At 46.8% G+C, this 19,292-nt stretch overlaps 1 protein-coding gene across 5 annotated transcripts in view; it reads right to left on the bottom strand.

Annotated features, from left to right (window-relative positions):
* The window catches only part of CABIN1 (calcineurin binding protein 1), a 137,367-nt gene that overhangs the window by 74,414 nt on the left and 43,661 nt on the right, over positions 1-19,292 (bottom strand). For all 5 annotated transcript variants that reach the window (XM_039847698.1, XM_039847697.1, XM_039847695.1 and 2 more), the window contains 6 exons: positions 15,958-16,119; positions 15,004-15,210; positions 14,661-14,806; positions 11,016-11,277; positions 4,757-5,017; positions 1,302-1,453 (listed from right to left, as the gene is read on the bottom strand). In XM_039847698.1, the coding sequence (XP_039703632.1) occupies positions 1,302-1,453; positions 4,757-5,017; positions 11,016-11,277; positions 14,661-14,806; positions 15,004-15,210; positions 15,958-16,119 (1,190 nt within the window). The remainder of the gene's footprint in view (positions 1-1,301; positions 1,454-4,756; positions 5,018-11,015; positions 11,278-14,660; positions 14,807-15,003; positions 15,211-15,957; positions 16,120-19,292) is intronic.

The raw sequence follows: 19,292 nt of genomic DNA, 5'->3' as shown, positions 1-19,292 counted from the left end.
GAGACTGCAGGGGAGCTGACAAGTTCTGTCTCTGAAGTGCCAGTCCAGTACCCTTCTGTGAGGTGCCCAAGGCTGACAGAGAAAACATCTGGATTTACTGCATGCTCACTAGTGCATGAGGCTACCTGTTGCAACAATGTTAAGCAAAAGTTAGAAATGCCTGAAATGTTTGTCAAAACGGTTACAGAGACAAGTGCATCCATGCTGTGAAATAAGACAGAGCCACAGACCATTGGCAGACACTAGAAACATGGGGTGAATAGCATAATATTTCTGTGGACTGGGTCCCAGGCTCTTTGTCAGGAAAAAAGAAAACTCTAAAACAAAACCTTCAGTAGTTCATTTTTATAAAATAGAAGAAATCCTAGAATTGTATGTGTACATGTATGTGTAAATGCACAGAAAATGATTTGAGAAATTGAACTGTGAATAGTGGCTAACTCTGGGGAGGAGAGGGGGTTTGCCATATATGTTCATAAACTGCCAGAATTTTCTATAACTAGAATATATTCCTATATTATTTGTATAACTTTTAAATTTTTTGAATTATGATCAATAAAAGACAATATCACTAAGTTGGGGGCTCTTTGTGACTGAAAAATACATATATGTAACTTTTGGGCATACTGTGTCCACCTGTGTGGCCTGCCATGTGTATGTCATTTCCCCCATAAGCCTGTCCTGGGTGCTGGTCTCTCTGGCACTCAATGCCTGGCCAGGCAGGGACTCAGAGATGCGTGAGCTGAGCTGAAGCTCCAAGATATTGACACTGGGGCAAAAGAAGTCTGAGCTACCAAGACAACTCACAGTCAAGGCAGGCCCAATGAGGGGACTGAACCAGGGGCTCAATGTCCTCAAGCTCTCTGGCACTGCAAAGAGGGCCTATGCCTCCTACATGCCTCCGTGCTTCTCAGGAGAACAGGCAGCAGACCAGGCCCTCTGAGGGCCCCTGAGCTTGGGAGAAGTCCTGGGAGAGGACCTAGGAGCTAGAGTCAGCAACATGAAAACCGCTCTCCTACAGCGTTCTGCATAGGGCAGAGCTGCGCCCCAGTGGGGGAGGGGAAGGAGTCGGATGGGGCAGACCAGAAATGGCCACAGGGTGAGGTGACCAGGGACACATTCAGCCTCTCCTTCACAAGTTCAACAAAAATTCCTGGGTCCAGCCCTCGGGAGTCTCCAGATGAGATCCAGAGACCCCGTGAGCTCCAGTTTACTCAGTAGCACCCCCTGAACACCACTTTGCCATAAACGAACCATCAGGCACACAGCGGGTAACCGCTGGGTGAGAGTGTGTTACTCACTTTTCTGAAGCTTTGGGCGTATTCTTCTCCTCACCCCTTGCAAAGGGTCCTTCTGCAGCCTCCTTCATGAAGTTGACCAGGACCTCCGCACCAACCCCGGAATCGGGCTTCCCCAGGAGCTTCAGGATAGAAGCGTGGAGCCGGAAGTACACCTAGAAGGGATGACACTTGGGTGTGAGCAGCCCTCCCAGTTGCTCAGGTTCATTCCACAGGCCAGTCAGCCACACAGGAAACAGGCCCCTACTGGGGAGATGTGCCACCACACACAACCTTTTCCCATTAGCTTTAAAACCAGCCAACATATCACTCATTCAGAACAAGCTCTGACCATTCAAACGGACACGAACTATCAGCATTCTAGCTTAAGCATTTGCCCAGGAACCTGGGCACATGGTGATAAGATAAGGAGAGTAACAACTCCTCAGCTCTGCTCACTGGGCCCCTCCTCCCGCCATGACACACATTGCCCTCTTTGGCACCCATAGAAAGGGGGCCTCCACACTTGTCTCCTCACTGGACTGTGGACTCCCTGAGGTGAGGAGTACGCTAGATTTCTGTTTGTATCCCAGCACCTGGGCAAGCCAGGTACCACAGGCCTCAAGAAGCTCCCTCTAGTGGGTGCAGGGTGGGCAGGAGGCTTGTTGAATCAGTCAGGGCCTGTTCTTTCCTTCACTTCCTTGAATCCATTTGCAAATGTGTGAAATGAGTTTCCCAAGGCCTTACGGCAGAAAAGCCCTGGGCCAGGTTAAACCCAGGTCTTGATTCCTGTCCTTTAGTGCCCCCAAGCAAATGCCACACCACACATAAGCACCTCCACAGATGACTTGGCCTGAGCTTCCCACCCAGGTATGAGTGCAATGTGGGCTCCTACCTGTGGCACATGCTCCCTCAGATGGCACAGTGGGTGCCACGAGGGCCTGATAACCACTGTGGCTACAGGCCCTGATTAACCAGCCTCCCCTTATCCAGAGGTAGTTCTCAAAAGATGTCTCCAAGGACTCACCCAGGTGAGATGCCTAGAGGTCTGGCCTGGGCAGTACTCTTAGGTTAGGGGGCATCCCAGACAGAGGGGCTCCCAGATCTCCCCTCCCTCTAGCCTACCCAATTCCGCTGAACCACAGAGGAATTGGCCCAGCAATGCCATTTTCAGATGTAGGAAACTTCCAAGGCATCCACGCATGCCCAGGTGGCCACACTTCAGGGAGGTGAAAGGATCCAACATGCAAAGTTTATCCTAGTGGCAGGTAAAGTATTTTGAATGAGGGATCAACAGCAGAGGGGTATTTTCACAAGGGTAGGGTTATATTCTTAAGAGAAATGTCATTTTAACGGCAAGATGTACACATGTTCCAGATGAGTGCCCGCTCTCCTGAGAGCCAGTGGGCTGTGCTGGGGGAGGGCAGTCTACACAGCTGAGGTCTCAGTTCCTCATCTGGAAGTCCCTGGGTCCCATGGGCCACCATCCTCCTGCTCATTGGTTCTATCAGGTAGCAGAAGATGCCAAAAGTCAAAGAAAAAAACATGGAGGAAAAACAGAGTTGTCATATTCCTGAGTGCTGGGCCACCTCCCATACCAAAGAAGCCTTGTGAGAACCCTAGGCTCAGTGGGATCTGGCCCCAGCTTCCCTTCTCTCCTGCTGCTGACTTAGGGCAAGTCGTGCCAGTCTTGTGGGCCTCAGGCTTCTCATCTCCAAAGTGGAAGTCCCTTCAAGGACAGGCACATGAAGCCCGAGTGGAAAGCACGAAAGAACTATGAGGAGGAAGGATGTGCGCCTGGGGCCATGAATGACAGCGACCAGGAAACTGCTGAAGACACGCTTTGATAGGAAGCTTTGCTTCCACACTCTAAAATGACCCCCCATACACATGAATGTGGCCCTATAAAAGCTGCTATAAACCACTCAGCGTGAATAATTTTTTAAAAATGAGACTTCTTCTTTGCTTGCTTACAAGATTATCAAATATTAAAAAGAGGCTCTAGCTAGGTTGAGAAAAAACAGATAATCTCATAGATCAGTACAACCTTTTAGGGCAACAGGACATTGTTGATCCACTGTTAAATGACCCTTAGAAATACAGGTGACCCTTGAACAATACAGATTTGAACTGGGTAGGTCCACTTATATGTGGATTTTGTTTAACTGGCCCCAGAGTTCAATTGATCTATGCAGTTTAAACCCACGCTGTTCAATAGTCAACTGGCAGCTAGGAATCTGAGTATTCGAAAGGCCAACTGTAGGTATACGTGAATTTTCAGTTGCATAGGCAGTCGGCACCCCAAATACCTCGTTGTTCAAGAGTCGACCACGCTCAGTTAAGTATTCCCTGATACATGTGCAAGGCCATGCCCTGCCTGCACCGTGCCATGGAGGAAGTGGAAGAGGCCAAACTCGTGAAGAAGAGGTTGGGCAAATATGTGGATGCCCAGCCAGATTAGAGGGCACAAGGCTGGGGAAGGAAGCCCACAACTCCCACTATATCTTGTCCAGTGAAAAAGGCAAGCTGAAAAATAGTAAGAAAATGGTACTGTGTATCTATATGTTAGCAGGGAAAAATTCTAGAAAGATAAGGACATGTCCAAACTGTTCATAAGTATGATTGGGGTGGGGAGACTTGGATCACTGGGGACTTTAACTTTTCATTTTAAACATTTCTGAATTGTTTGATTCTTGTATATATATTTTTAACCATGAATACGTGTTAATTTCATAATCAGAAAAAAAAAAACCCACATAAAGGCAGAAAAGGCATAAGCAAGCAGATTCTGTCCCAAACTCCATAAAAATGGGCACATGGGACTTGGTGGGGTGGGGCATTGCTGGGCTCAGAAAGGTGAAGTATATCTGGATCCGCACCCCTCTCCTCAGTTTCCTCCCCAAAGAATGTGCTGGTCATGGCCACCTAGGCGTCTCACAGGACTGCTGCGAGCATCAATGAGAGCATTGGTGCTCCAGAAATCATAAAGCAAATCTACGCAGTAAACAAGTGCTCTGTTCTTGAGGAGCAGGGGAAGACCCCAAATCTGGAGTCAAGAGAACAGGCTGCTCCTCTGGCTCAGTCCTGCCAAGCCAGGTACTCTGGGCACATCCTGTGGCCTTGCTAAATCTCAGACGTCTCACTGCACCCCGGGAACAAGGGCACCTGCACTCCTGCCAGGCTGCAGGTGTGAATGCTGCACTGACTGATGTAATCAAGCCAGGTTCTTGGAACCTGTGTGCGCTATTGAGGAAAGACGATTTTCTTCTGGGAGATAAGAATAAAACGCTCACTCTCCCAGAAAGGATGGTAAGCACCCCTTAGAAATACAGAGGAAAGGCTGCTTTAATTTAATTGCACACAAAGCTGCTGAACACAGAGTTTGCAGTCACTGGGACCACATGCCCCATCCCCAAGGGAGACAGAGGAACTGGCCCACCCCTGCCCTGCTTCCCCGTCCCGGGCCGGCACGGTGTCACCTCCAGGGCCTCCATGGCCAGCTCAGGTGGATTGTGGTAGTGAATCTTCTTGGGGTAGCGGGCGGCCTCTTCGTGCAGGTAGTGACCAGCCTGCCTGTAGTGCAGCAGGTAAATGGCTGGCGGCTGTTGCTGCTTCTCAGCCACTTTGCCCAGCATGTAGTGGATGAGCCACTCCTCCTCATCGCCGTCGCCCTCGCAGCGCGCTGCCGACGTGAAACAGTGCCTGGCTGTCTCCAGCATGCTGTCACGCCGGCTCTCCATCTGTAATAAGACCAGGCTGGCCTTAGGCGCATGGCCTGAACCTGACAGGATCGTGCCTTATCCTGTAGGAAGCCCTGCTGCTTTGTTTGCAAACTGATAATCTTCTCAACAACCCTGAGTCACAGAAGCGCTGTCACCATTTCACAGCTGGGGACACTGAGTATGGAGAGGCCTGGGGACTCCTCAGAAGCCCAGATCAAGTAAGGCACACAGCTGGACTGAAACCCAGGTCACCTTGTGTCAACTCCGTGTTCTTTCTTCTACCTTCCCCTGCGGTGTCTAACTCAGTTTACGAGTTTATGAAGTGCCTACTGACACCTTTCTAAAGGTCTCAACTACGACCTTAGTGGCTGCAGTGAAGCCTTGTGCCTTGGAGGGGAAGACAGCATGGGGCTAGGGCGGCATGGACTGCAAGTCATCATTGCCAGGAGGACCAAGCTAACAGCAGCTCTGCCACATCAGACTGAGAAGGCCAGGTGGCCAGAGGTGATGTTCTGAAATGAGCCTCTGGGAATTCCAGTCAAGATGGCAGAATAGGTAAAGCTGTATTGGCCTCCTCTCATGACCGTATCAAAATTACAACTAACCTACAGAACAACCATCAGAGAGAATTGCCCGAAGTCTAGCTGAACAGAAGTCCTATAACTAGAATAGAGGCCACCTTAAGACAGGTAAGAGAGGTGGAAACATGGAATGGGCTTGTCCCACACCCTCATGGGGCAGCTGAGAATCGAGAGATATCTCAGCTGTGGAGGTTCTCCATGAAGAGCAAGTGGTCTCAGCCCCACACCAGGCTCCCCAGCCCAGAGCACCAATGCCAGGAAGAGAAGTTCCCACAATTTCTGGTTCTGAAAACCAGAGGAGACTGTGGCTGAGACAGAAGGCTGCTGGAATACCAGGTGTTCCTCTTAAAGGCTCTGCACATGGACTTACTCACCATGGACTCACACGCTCTGAGCTCCAGTGCTGGGGCAGCAGCTTGAAAGGTGCCAGGGACATACAGGGAGGAATTGGATTGTCTGGCTTCATGGTGAGGGCTGGAGAGGCAGCTCTCTCCCAGACAGAAGTGCTAGTAGAAACACTATTCCTTTGTTGAGCCCTCCCCTGACCCAGAGTGCAGATATAGGCAGTCATCATACTTGAGTCTCCATCAACCCAGAGAACAAGCTCACCCTGTCTGGGTGATTCCCTGAGACTCCATCCCAACTGACTTGCAGGCCCACCCAAGCCGTTTCCAGTGGCGTTTCCATACAAGCAACCTATCTTGGCTCATGCTGCAGACTTTCCTAAAATCTTTCAAAGGTTCACAAACCTCAAACAGGCAGCATCTGGACTTGGCATGCCCTATATCTCTTGTTAGGCAGTCCACCTTGGTTCACAGCTTAGTTTCTCCCAGGTACCTCCAAGCCTGGTACAAGTGACAACCATCTGCAGATCACTTTGTAGCTTATACCAGGTGTCCCCCAGGCAGGGCACAGGAAGCAGCTGACCTTGGCCTGTAATATAGAGTCCCTCCCAAGAGGCGCCAGAAGCAACACATCTAGTGGTCAGCTTCAGACCACACCAGAGCACCACCCAACCACAAAAGACACACTCAAAGGGCAGACTTGGCAGGCACTAGAGCCCTGCTAAAACAAATCCTGCTCCATAGGGTCAGCCCCTGTACAACAGCTCCTTCATTGTAATCACAGCCAGTCCTCACAAACAACCAGCCTGAGGATCGATCTCTCCCACTGACATGTAAACAGGCTTGATTATAACAGGAGGACACACACAACGCACAGAAGGGACTCACCTGGAGCACCATACCACTGGGCCCCACAGGACACTCTACTAAGACCGAGAAAAATAGCAGCTCTACCTAGTACATAGAAACAAACACAGGGAGACAGCAAAATAGGGAGACAAAGACACATGTCTCAACTATAAGAACAGAAGAAGAACTAAGCAAAATGGAGACAAGCAATCTACCAGATGCAGAGTTCGAAACACTGGCTATAAGGATGTTCAATGATCTTAGTGAAAACTTCAACAAAGAGATAGGAAACATAAAAATAGAGATTAAAAAAAAAAAACATAAAAAAGAACCAGTCAGAAATGAAGAACGCAATAACTGAAATGAAGAATACATTAGAGGGAATCAACAATACATAAGACGAAGCAGAGAACTGGATCAGCAATTTGGAAGATAAGGTGGCAGAAAACACCCAATCAGAACAGCAAAAAGAAAAAAATTCCCTCAAAATGAGGATAGTTTAAGGTGTCTCTGGAATAACATCAAGTGTACCAACATTTGCATCACAGGAGTACCAGAAAGAGAAGAGAGAGAGCAAGAACTTAAAAACCTATATGAAGAAATCATGATGAAAACTTCCCTAACCTGGTGAAGGAAATAAACATACGAGCCCAGGAAGCACAGAGTCTCAAACAAGATGAGCCCAAAGAGACATGGCACATCATAATTAAAATACCAAAGGTTAAAAACAAAGAACCTTAAAAGTAAGAAGAGAAAAGCAGTTCATTACCTATAAGAGAGCTCCCATAAAACTGTCAGCTGATTTGCAAGCCAGAATGATTGGCATGAAATAGTCAAAGTGATGAAAAGCAAAGATCTACAATCAAGATTACTCTCCCTAGCAAAGCTACCATTTAGAATCGAAGGACAGATAAAGAGCTTCCCAGACAAGAAAATGCTAAAGGAGTTCTTTACCACCAAACCAGTATTACAAGAAACGTAAGAGGGACTTCTTTTAAGAAGACAAAAAAAAAAAAAAAAAGATCAAAAATATGAATAATAAAACACTGGCTATAAGGATGCTCAATGATGTTAGTGAGACCTTCAACAAAGAGATAGGAAACATAAAAGTAGAGATTAAAAAAAAAACAACACAAAAGAACCAGTCAGAAATGAAGAATGGCAATAATTACATATCTATCAATAATTAGTTCAAATGTAAATGGATTAAATGCTCCAATCAAAAGACATAGTTGGCTGGGTGGACAAGAAAACAAAACCTTTACATACATTGCCTACAAGAGATTCACTTCTGACTGAGACACGCACACATACAGACTAAAGTAACGGGATGAAAAAAGATATTTCATGAAAATGGAAACAAACAAACAAAGCTAGTGTAGCAATATTTATACCAGACAAAATAAACTTTAAAATCAGGTGATAACAAGAGATAAAGAAGGACCCAGTAATCCTACTTCTGAGTATTTATTCGAAGAAACCCAAAACACTGCTTTAAGAGAGATGTGTGTCTATATATTCATTACAACCATTGTTTACAGTAGCCAAGATATGGAGGCAACCTGGGTGTCTATCAGTGGATAAATGGATAAAGAAGAGGTGGTACATATACAGAGTGGAATATTACTAAGCCATAAAAAAGAATGAAATCCTGCCATTGCAACAACATGGATAGATCTAGAGGGTATTGTGTTGAGCGTAGTCAGACAGAGAAAGACAAATGACATATGATTTCACTTATATATGGAATCTAGAGAACAAGATAAATGAACAAACAAAAGAGAAACAAGCTCATAGATACAGAGAGCATTTTGATAGTTGACAGATTGGGGAGAATGGGGAGTTGGATGAAAAGTAAGAGGTACAAATGGTAGTTACAAATTAGTCATGGGATGTAGAGTATAGCATGGGGAATACAGTCAATAGTATTGTAACTATGTCTGGTGTCAGAAGGGTACCGGATTTATCAGGATGATCACTAAGTTATATAAATGTCTAATCATTGTGTTGTACACCTGAAACTAATATAATACTGTATGTCGACTATACTCGAAAAAAATTTAAAAATAATATTGGCAAAAATAAACAAACAAACAAAACCACCATTGCAGGCAGCAAGCACCTTGTTCTCTCACCCTCTCACTAGGGTGGGCAAGCAGAGCTGGAGAGGACAGGCATCCAGCACCCAGCTCCATGGTACTGGAGAGGACTAGTGTGCTGGCTGGAAAATTACTGCTTGGCTATCACCCATGGGTACATAGGCTATCACCCATGGGAACATAACATTCTAATAATAAGCTTTCTGCTTCTGTACCCCGGCTTGCACACCTGACCTGTGGGTTGACAGGTAGTGAATAGGAGAAAAATAGACCTTTGTGGTTAAGACAGAATGAGGAATGGGATTTAGGGCTTAAAAACCCTGTACCTCTACATTTCGGGGCTGCTTAATTTGGGGTCTGCGTACCCCTGGCAGACCCAGCTGGCCGAATAAAGAGCATGTTTCCTATAACTCACTGATTTCTGGTGGTCCATGTGTCTTTCGGGGGCTGGCGGCTACAACACTACAACCCAGCACCCAGCTGCATGGTGCTAGAGAGGATGGGTACCCAGCCCCACAACACTGTCCCCACAAGAAGACTTTTACCCCAAACCCCACTCTACAGCCCTGGTTAGGACGTGCACTCAGCTCCACAGCAATGGAGAGGATGTATACCCCAGAGGTACGACAGGACTTCCCACCCTCTCTTCACACTCTTCCAGAGGGACCGAGGGTGCTTATAAAAGGGCAGATTCCTGAGCTGCAATCAAACGCCACTGACTTGAGGCCTGTGCATCTGTAGTAGCATCTCCAGCAGCATCCCCAGCCACCCTCGCACACACTATAAGTGGAAATAGCTGGGACAGAGAGTCAGCTTCTAAAAGGCTTTCCAACTTGGAGAACCACTTTCCCTGTATAATGGGCTCCAGGCCAGCATCCTGGGTGCTATCAGGTCAAGTAAAAGTCAGCTATCAGGTACACCTGTGTCCCTCCATCTCAGAGCTGGAGTGAAGACTGCCTGTGTAGGGCACAGAGGTAGCTATTCCAAGCACCCCAGGTCTCTGGCCCTTCTTGCCATGGTCATGGCCCAGTGGGATGGAGGATGCGGCCTCTTCTTACCTCATCGCAGGAACTAGAAGAGCGGAGAGGCTACAGCAAGGGCACTGCTCAAAGCCTGGGAGAGCAGTACCTATGCTCCATTGTGCATAGGGAGGCTGCTCTGTGAACATCTGTCCAGTGGATACTGATTTCTGTGAATCTCCTGTAACAATGGCCTTGGGGCTGACACAAAGGAGCCTAGTGCTACCCCAGTGCTCTGCCAGACACGTCTAAGAAAAGAAAATTACCACCTAAGAATCAAGAAACCATCACTGGGTGAAATATGGTAGAAAGACTCATAATACATGGCCAAAACAAGGCATAGACCAAGTGACTCCATTGTATCCCCTCCCAGGTGGGATTTTGAGGCAAATCTGTGTAAGTAAAAGGCAAGCGTTTGCACAGAGTTCTTCTATCCTGACTGTTCTGTAGCCCTGTGATTAGATCAAGTCACTAGCGCTCTGCCTAACCAGCTCTGCCACTGAGGCTCATATGGCTACCTTCTGAGAAAGGAGGGGTAACCATGAAAAGCCCCTCATCTGACCTGGCACCTGGCACCATGCAGACCTCCATCAAGAAGCCAAGTCCCCTCCTCACTCCACACAAAGTCAGTGTCCTTGGTGTGCGCGGTAGCCAGAACACCTCACATGGGAACAGGAGGGACAGATGCGGAGGGTCTGCCCTGTTTCAGAAGCTCTGCTAAATGTGCACCCTTTGCGTGGCACTTCATTCAACTTGTGGCTGGGGTGGGTGGCCCAGGGCTGGCCCATGAGAGGGGCTCAGGAGATGTCATCTCTGACAATACTTCCACGGAGAAAGAATGGTCGCCCTATTTACGGCCAAAACCACAGCGAGGAGATCAGCTTCCTCCCTTGGGCCACACCGCTGGCTCTGAATTCACCCACACTGTACTGGGTGTCTAAAGACCGGGGACCAAGCTGTCACTGACCTCGGTATGGCTTGAGCCTCATGGGGAAAATCATCTGTAAACTCCCAGCATGGTTGTGAAGACAAGAGCAAAGAACAGATAGGACAGAAGTTTGCCGACCGAAGGGCACTCCAGTCAGACAGCTGGGTGGCAGCCCCTCCACGGTGTCCCACCTTACCTGCTGCACGAGTTCAGAGGGCAGCTCGCCTTTCCACTGTTTCAGCTGGCGAGAGGCAAAGGAATGCAAGGCATAAGACATGGTGCCATACTCAATCCACAGGGACAGGTTGGAGCTGTCAATCTCCAGGGCCCGCCGGAAGCAGTTCAGGACAGGCGTGGCATGCTTCCAGATGGGCCCATCACTCTTCAGCTCATTGGAGTTCAGCTTGTCTTGAATGCGACTGGCGCGGGCCAGGGCCATGCCTGCCCAGGAATCGAATCTGTGATCATAACAAAAAACACCGGTAAACATGCTGCTCCCCTTGCAGCACTGCAGACATGACAGCCTAGAGAGTGAGGCAGATAAGCACCATGGCACCCCAGATCCCAGACCAGGGTCCAGAGTCTACCTCTGCTGCTCATTAACTCCTTGACCGTGACCTGAACAATCATGTCTCTGAGTCTCGGTTCTTGACCTGTGAAATATGACTTAAAAGTCCTACCTCAAGAGAAGAGCTTCTGGTGCACTACAAGACATGTATTTTATGTCATCTAGCACCTCAGAAGCACTCAGTAATTGCTCTAAGAGAATCACCACCAACTTGAGCCCAAATTGTGCCCCCCAGCCTAGATGGGCTCTTGGACTCTGCTCCCCTGTTTCTCTGCTTTGAGGGGTTACCCGCAGAATGTCTCTGATGGAAAGAAACAAGGAAGTTCTACAAGGAGTCACAGCCATGGCCCAGCCAAAATGACACGGAAGCTCCCATGCAGCTGTAACTTTACCTAACCTTGTACCGGCAGAGGCTGCCATCACCTCATGCACTGACCAAAAGCATGGGGCAGCTGAGACCCCTCAGACCAATGCCACCCAGATCCTACTCTGTTCTCTCTCTGGGCTCTCTCCGGCAACCAGCAGCAAGATGGAGAGTGAGGGTACCATGTGATGGCTAACTCTACCATTCTGAGATCACCTGAAGGAAACCAATGGTAAGAATGCAGAAGCCTCTCTGGGAGGCCACAGAGACATCAAGACCAAGATGATTTCTGGGCACTTGAAAGAGTCTGGAATTTGCTGAGTGCTGGTACAGAGAACAGAAAAGGCAGCCATCACATGACAGATGCTACCCTCCACATTGCTGACAACTCTTAACTCACCGCTACACTAACTGTAAAACTGGCTTTCAGAACAATTTAACAGCTCCCACGACGAGGACAGAGGTAAGGACAGAGGAAACTTGTGAAGCTCACATGTATTTTTGCTGCACCTCAGGCACTGAAAGATGAGAAAGTGCAAACAAAGGAGCAGTAAAGAGACCTGAAGACTTAATGGTGTCAGGACAGTGAAAATGAAGGCCTTGCACCTCGTGTTGAGGGGGTTCTGAGTGTACCCTTTCCTCCTCAGAGGCCTGGGGATCCCGGGCCACTAAGTCTCCCCGCCAGTCTCCCTAGCTCTGCTCAGGTCACCCTGGGGCAGGGAACGGGCACGGAGCGGGTGTGTGTGTGTATGTGTGTCAAATTCCCCTTTGGATGGTGGGAACTGCGTTAGAACCCTCTACCAGGGCTAGCTCCTGTCTCCCTGGGGGTTTCCTCTCTTAATTCTCAGAGCGCCTTCAGCAACCCTTTGCCCTCGCCTTAACAGAAGAGACGACATCAGGGTGCACGCCCCTGCGTCTGTAGGAGTACCGCAATGGAAACTGCCACCTTCGGTCACAAACACAAGTAACCAAGCACACAGGCACACCACAAAAACTTCAAATGCTCCTGTGTGTGCTACCAAGAGCCTTTTTTTCTGATTCTAGCACAACCCACAGTTGGAAAGTACTGACGTACAGGGACACTAGGAGCCAGTGACACTGTGAACTCAAAAGAAGGAAGTGTCCAGAATTGTGTGCTGGGGTCTTACTCGTGCAAGGCAGGCCTGGTCCTGGCACTGGGCTCACAGTGGTTTCTTTGGCAGTGGAGATGAGCTTCCTGGGGCCTACTCCTAGCCTACCCCTCCCCAAATGCCACTCTACAAAACGCCTGGCTAAGTAGGGCCACTTCCAGCTCAGCAAGAGCAAGGAATGGTGAATACGGGTGAAGAAGAAAACCGTCATTAGCATGCTCACAGACTCTAATCCCACAGGAACCACTGACAAACACTGAGGCCAGAACATTCCATTATCCACCCAGCCATCCGCTGTGTGCTTCACCTGTACCCAGTGGGCTCAGATGATTTACAGAATAAAACAGTATTCAAACTTCCACTTTGGCTAGCACAGAAGTTGAGACTGAGCCCATCTCTCCTGGAGTCTGCCTATTAGGGCTAGAATGAAGGAGGCCCAGGGCTGGGCCACTAAGTCCCTCCTGGCCCTGGGGCAGGTCCTCACAGAAGCTCCTGCCTCTCCTATAGGGCTCTCAGTGGGCCGGGCCTAACTGGCTGACAGACACCCTCTGAATAGCTGGGTGTGCAGGTTGGAGGAAGGCTCAGTTGAGCTGTGTAACCTTCTCATCGTTGTTGACTGAGTGGCTTTCAGATGAAAGACATTCCCTACAGACAGGTGGGTATGATCGCCCTCACTTTTTGGCGTGGAGGCGGCAGTGCAGAAGAGAGGACTCCTATCCATCTCCCACAGCAAGCACTTAGCCAGTCTGGTGTTGCTCTGTTCCACCATACTGGGACACAGCAAGCTTGGCGAGGCCAGCCAGGGCCACCAACACGAAGCTCCCTGCCTGGAGGAAACCATAGGCTGAACAAAAGGGGGTCTGGGAGAACCTTTCCCACAAGCTATGCAAGTCATGCAAGTTGGCCGATAGATCCATCTCCATGTTCCATCTCTATGGCCAGGCGGATCCTAAGAAGGTGGAACTCTCCAGTTCCCCTAAGAGAGGTGGCTTCCCACGGTTCGAGGACAGTCACTATGGCTGGCCCCTGACTACTTCCAGGAAAGATGCCTACAGATACAACTCTGGACCCTTTGGACTCAGGTCAGCCACAGAGGGTGGCCTTGTTTTGATCTTGACTCAAGGTTTACCTCTAGATGTGGCAGCCATGAGAAAATATTCCCGCTCAATCAAACGAATCAGACTCTATGAGCTCAGCAGGGCTCTCACGATGAGCAGGCCAACCACTACATTTTAAGAAAAAGCCATCAGTGCTCAGTGGGAAGAAAACAGAAGCTTTTTTACAGCGGGCTCTCCTACATTTACTGTTGTGACAATTGCTGTGTCAAAGCGAGGAAAAAGAACTCCTGCTTGAGTGTTTCTATTACTCCTGCCCCACCTCCAAAATGAGAAAACAACTGTAATTATAGATACTGCACTGGAAGAAGCAGGAGTACACATCAGCCGACTTCTCAAGGAAGGAGCTGGGAAAGGGGCAGCATATAGCCCACAAGATAGAGCCAGGCTGCACATCAGGCCCTGGATGGATACCTTGCACCTTCTTTGGTTTCCCCAATGCCCAGCCTAGGGGTCTTCCAGAGAGAGGCCTTCTCCACTGTTCTTTTTGTGGAAAACCTGCCTTTCCTAATAACTGTGGTCTAAGCCACCTTGTCATTCTCCTCCCTGGCCTCCTTGCTATGAGAAGGTAAGAGCTTGCTGAGCTGCAGTCACCCAGCTCCCCTGCCAGCTTGGCCCCACGTCAAAGTCACTGGCCTCAGCCACCAGTCAGCTAGTCACTCACCTGTCCGGGCAGATGCAAATGTCATGCATGTAGAACTTGATAGCCTTGGACTGCTCCTTGTTTTTGAAATGGTAATCAGCCAGCAAGTAGTAGAGCTCATTTACCACTGGAGGGGAGGGGTCAGCCCCTTCTGGGAGGCAGGGCACCTGGCAAGTGAGAAAGTAAAGATAAAGGAAGGCGGAGCCAGGGACTCAGATGTGACCAATAATGCTGCGAACCTAGGGCCATTCATTCACATGAGCACGGGACAGACCCTCGCTTCTCCTGGTCCTGACTTTTGGTGCAGAGCCAAGGCACATATGCAGCAGCGCTGGAGGACAAGGTGATAGGACACTGCTCCTACCTCAGCCGAGGTCCCCTCAATGTAGGCGGAGACTTTGTCCAGGCTCAGGGCAGGCTTCTCTGTTCGGGGCACGATGGTGGCAATTCTCTTCAGGAGGTTGGCCAAGTCAGCAGATACAGTGCTGGTCTTGTAGCTGTCAAATTCAGGAAGGGTCTTGGGCTTAAAATACTCAAACATAAACAGGGCATCTTCCCATATAAGGTCCACCTTGAAAAAAGACAGAAGGCAGGTAACAGTGCGGTCACGGCAAAGCACAAAGAGAAACACAGTGTCGAGGTAGATGAGGTCACAATATATTAGAGGGTTTATCAAAAGTCAGCATGCTCACTGTAATCCCCAAACCCAAGTGTCTGAAGAGCAGAAGAGTGAACCAGCATAAAGAAAACTGCTGGAAACTGAGGGCTATGCTTTGTGAGTCCACATGGCCGAACCAAAGGGTGGGGACTGTGGACAGGCCGCTGACCCTGTCTCCTCGCCTCAGCTGCCCCATCAGTCACTTGGTTGACAAACACTGATCAAGTGCTTGCTCTGGGCCATGGTGGGCCTGCACTCTGTACAAAGGACCTTACATTCACAGGATGACATTCATAAGGTCAGAGAATAACTGATAGTATTGATGAGCCATAAGCTAATACTCTCAATAGTGCTCTGAAAACCAAAACAACAAAAACTGAAAAAACCTCTAAGGAATTATTCACATCCAAATTGTTAAAACCTACTGAAGATTGCCATGCTGCATTCCTGAATGAGGACTACAAAACTTATGAAGCTATTTTGTGCAAGGATCAGACTATGTCAGACCATCCTCTCATCCTCCCGATGCAACTCCAGTCTGGGACTGCAGAGCTGCATGTCGGCAAATGACGTCCTTCAGGAGGGCTCAGAGCCCCTGCTTCCCCAAGCCCCACTCTTCCCAGCAGGGGTAGGTGCAGTGGGCCTGGTGCAGTGCCTTACCTGCTGGGCCGAGTGCTCCTCCAGGTACCTGGCCTTGCTCTTCTTGCTGGGGAAGCTGTACAGGCAGTAGAAGCACTGCTCCAAGGCCGTCTCCAGCTCCTCCTTATAGGGGTGTGTGTCTTCAGAGGTGGATGCAGCAAGCTCCTTCTGGAGAACTCGTACCTACCGTAGGTGGGCGGGAAGAGAGGCCTGAGGAGAGGGCCTGCAGCCTCCTGGCATGGCAAGGCCTTAGGGTGACCACTACTCTATCAACTCCATTAACCTTAGGAGACCATGTCTGTTGGGCCTATTTTCTGGAAAGGGCCTGTCGCCCTCATGGAAGCCATTCTGGGCCCAGCTTTGCAATGGCTTACTGAGGGGCTTGCTAAGCTGCCTTCCCTCCAGCACACCAGGTCAGCTTCCACCAGCTGCTAGAAGGAGATATTATATGTCTTCTAGGAACTTCTTACTCATGTATTTAGCCATTTGCTCCCCAAATATTTTCTGAGCACCTTCCTATGCTAGGCACAGTGTGACACAGTCCCTCAGATTCCAATGGTGGGGCAGTTAATTAAACAAATAGTTATAATGTAAGATGATAAATCCCATTAGGGCTAAGGGAATCTCTCAGACAATACACCAGTGAGGATTACAGAGGTCGTGAACAGCACAGACACAGTGAACAAGTGATATCTACAGATAACAGAACTAATGGCTATTGTTATGCACAACTGTTAGCAAACACATGTTCTTTTCAAAACTAGTCAAAAGGCAAGTCTCAACAAATACCAAAGACAAGATATAATACAGACCACGTCCTCTGAATGTAATTCAATAAAATCGGAAGTCAATTACATAAATGTAGCAAATACCCAATATCGAAATAATGGCATATAGCTAAAAATGTACTTGCGGGGGTGGATTATAATCTTCAATGCAAATATTAGAAGAAATAAGCATTCACTTCAATAAGTTAATTCAAAAAACACAAAGTAAATCCAAAAATATATAAAAAGAAATAATAAATATGAAAGTGGCAATTAATGAACTAGAAAGCAAAGAAAAAATAGTTCAATAAACCAAAAACTGGTAGTTTGAAAAACTAATTTTGATAAACCTCAGAAAAAATTATTGTTTTAAAAAGGAGGGCAAAAACACAAATACATGATTTTAGCAATGAAAAGAGGGGCATAACTAGACGTACCACAGAGACATTTTAAATCATAAGCAAACACCATAAACAACTTTATGCTTACATGGACACTATTCCAAAAATATAATCGACTTAAGAAGAGAAAATATAATGGGTCTATAATCACTAAAGAAACAGAGACAACAGTTTAAAATGAGAGAGAGTACAAGGGTGAGCACTTTAGATATGGAGTGACAAACTAGTCATGGGACAAATCCTGCCATTGCCTGTTTCTTGCCCAGGAGCCAAGAGTAGCGTTTACATTTTTAAATGATTGAGGAAAAAATCAAAAGAAGACTATTTTCTAACACCTGAAATATGAAATTCAAATTTCGACATCCACAAGTTCTTACATATTGTCTTTACATACAGTCTATGGCTGCTCTCGTGCTATGTAGGAGCACTGGGTAGTTGTGACAGGAACCCTGTGGCCTGCAAAGCCTAATAGACTTACTATTTATCCCTTTACAGCAAAAGTTTTGCCAACCCTTCACCAAGAGAGTAACACAAGAAAAAAGGAACTATAAAGATTGAAAAGGAAAGAAAAAGTAGTTATTTACAGACAATACGACTGTCTACATAAAAAATTCAAGAAATCTACAACCCACCAGAATGAATAAAAGCAATAAGGAAAAGAGCTGTGCAGAAGAGACACTTATTGTTAAAAAAAATTACTGTTCCTAGGTGCCTGTAAAAACAAAGTGGAAAATTTGATTCAATATTTCCTTACAGCGCTAATTTTAAAAAAGTAATACCCTAGGTATAAATCTAACAAAATTAAGAGTTTTAAGGAGAAAATCATAAAACTGTATTAAGGGACATAAAAATATAAGACCTAAATAAATGGAGAGATATACTATGTTCATAACTGGAAAGACTCAATCATATAAAAATGACAACACTCCCCCACTTAATCTGAGGTCAATGTCATTCCAATCAAATTCCAGTGGAGAGAGAGTGATTCACAAAACCTTTCTGACCCATCTTACAATGTTTTGGAAGAGGAAAGGGCCAAGAATAGCCAAGATATGTGATTAAAGGTACATAAGTAGATTAATCCTCGCGGGTATCAAGATCTCCCAAAGACAACATGGTATTGGCACCTAAACCAATAGAAAGAACCGAGCCCGTGTATGGACAGAAGACAGAGGGGACCTTACGAGTTGGTGCAGAGAGAACAGACTCTTCAATAAATAATACAAACTAGCCATTCGTACAAAATGTAAAAGAAATTTCTACCTTATCTCATAAACAGAAATGAAATCCAGATGGAATAAAGACCAGATGTGAAACATGAGAGTGAACTTTTAGATTAACATAGAGAATATCTTTATAATCTCACAGGAGGAAAGAGTTTTTTAAACAAACTTCAACAAAGTCACAAACCATAAAGGAAAGGACTAATATGTTTGACATTAAAATTTTTTAATTCTCTAAAGCAAATGCCATACACAAAGTTAAAAGACAAGACACATAAAACTGCATAGAAATATAGAACTAGAACTAACACACACACACACACACACACACACACACACACACACACACACAATGTAAATAGAAAACTGGTGAAACATTTCAGACAAAAGACTGGAATTCAGAGTACATAAAGAACTCTACAAATCAACAGGAAAAAAAGAAAACCACCCAGTACAAAAATGGACGAATTATAAGAACAGGCAAATTACCAACGAGGAAATCCAGGGGACTCATAAGCATACAAAGATTCTCAACCTCAGTAATAATCACAAATTATTAAAAAGAACACTTAAGAATAATGAAATGCCATTTCACCCTCTCAAATAGGCATCAACATTTAAGTCTGTAGATTGGTCTGACAGGGATGTGTGGGAATTCCCATACTGCCATCAAAAGCACAAAATTAGTTCACCTATTTTAGAGAACAATTATATAGTCTTTAAAGCTGAACATGTGCAAACCTGTGACCTGGTAATTCCTTTTACTGGAATCCATACTAGAGGAACTCTCACATGTACACATAAAACAATTTGTTGGTGGATATTAACCACAATATTGCTCATAACATACACACACACAAATGAATAAATCTTAATGCTATCATTAGAAGAACAGATTTAAAAAGTTATGGTAACAAACATAGTGACATAATGGCTAAGATTTGCTTCAAAATATTATGGGATGG

This window comes from Pteropus medius, unplaced genomic scaffold, assembly GCF_902729225.1.
Source record: "Pteropus medius unplaced genomic scaffold, Ma_sr-lr_union100, whole genome shotgun sequence".
Classification (NCBI taxonomy): domain Eukaryota; kingdom Metazoa; phylum Chordata; class Mammalia; order Chiroptera; family Pteropodidae; genus Pteropus; species Pteropus medius.
The sequence above is the reverse complement of the archived record's forward strand: the minus strand, read 5'-3'. Positions and strand labels throughout refer to the sequence as shown.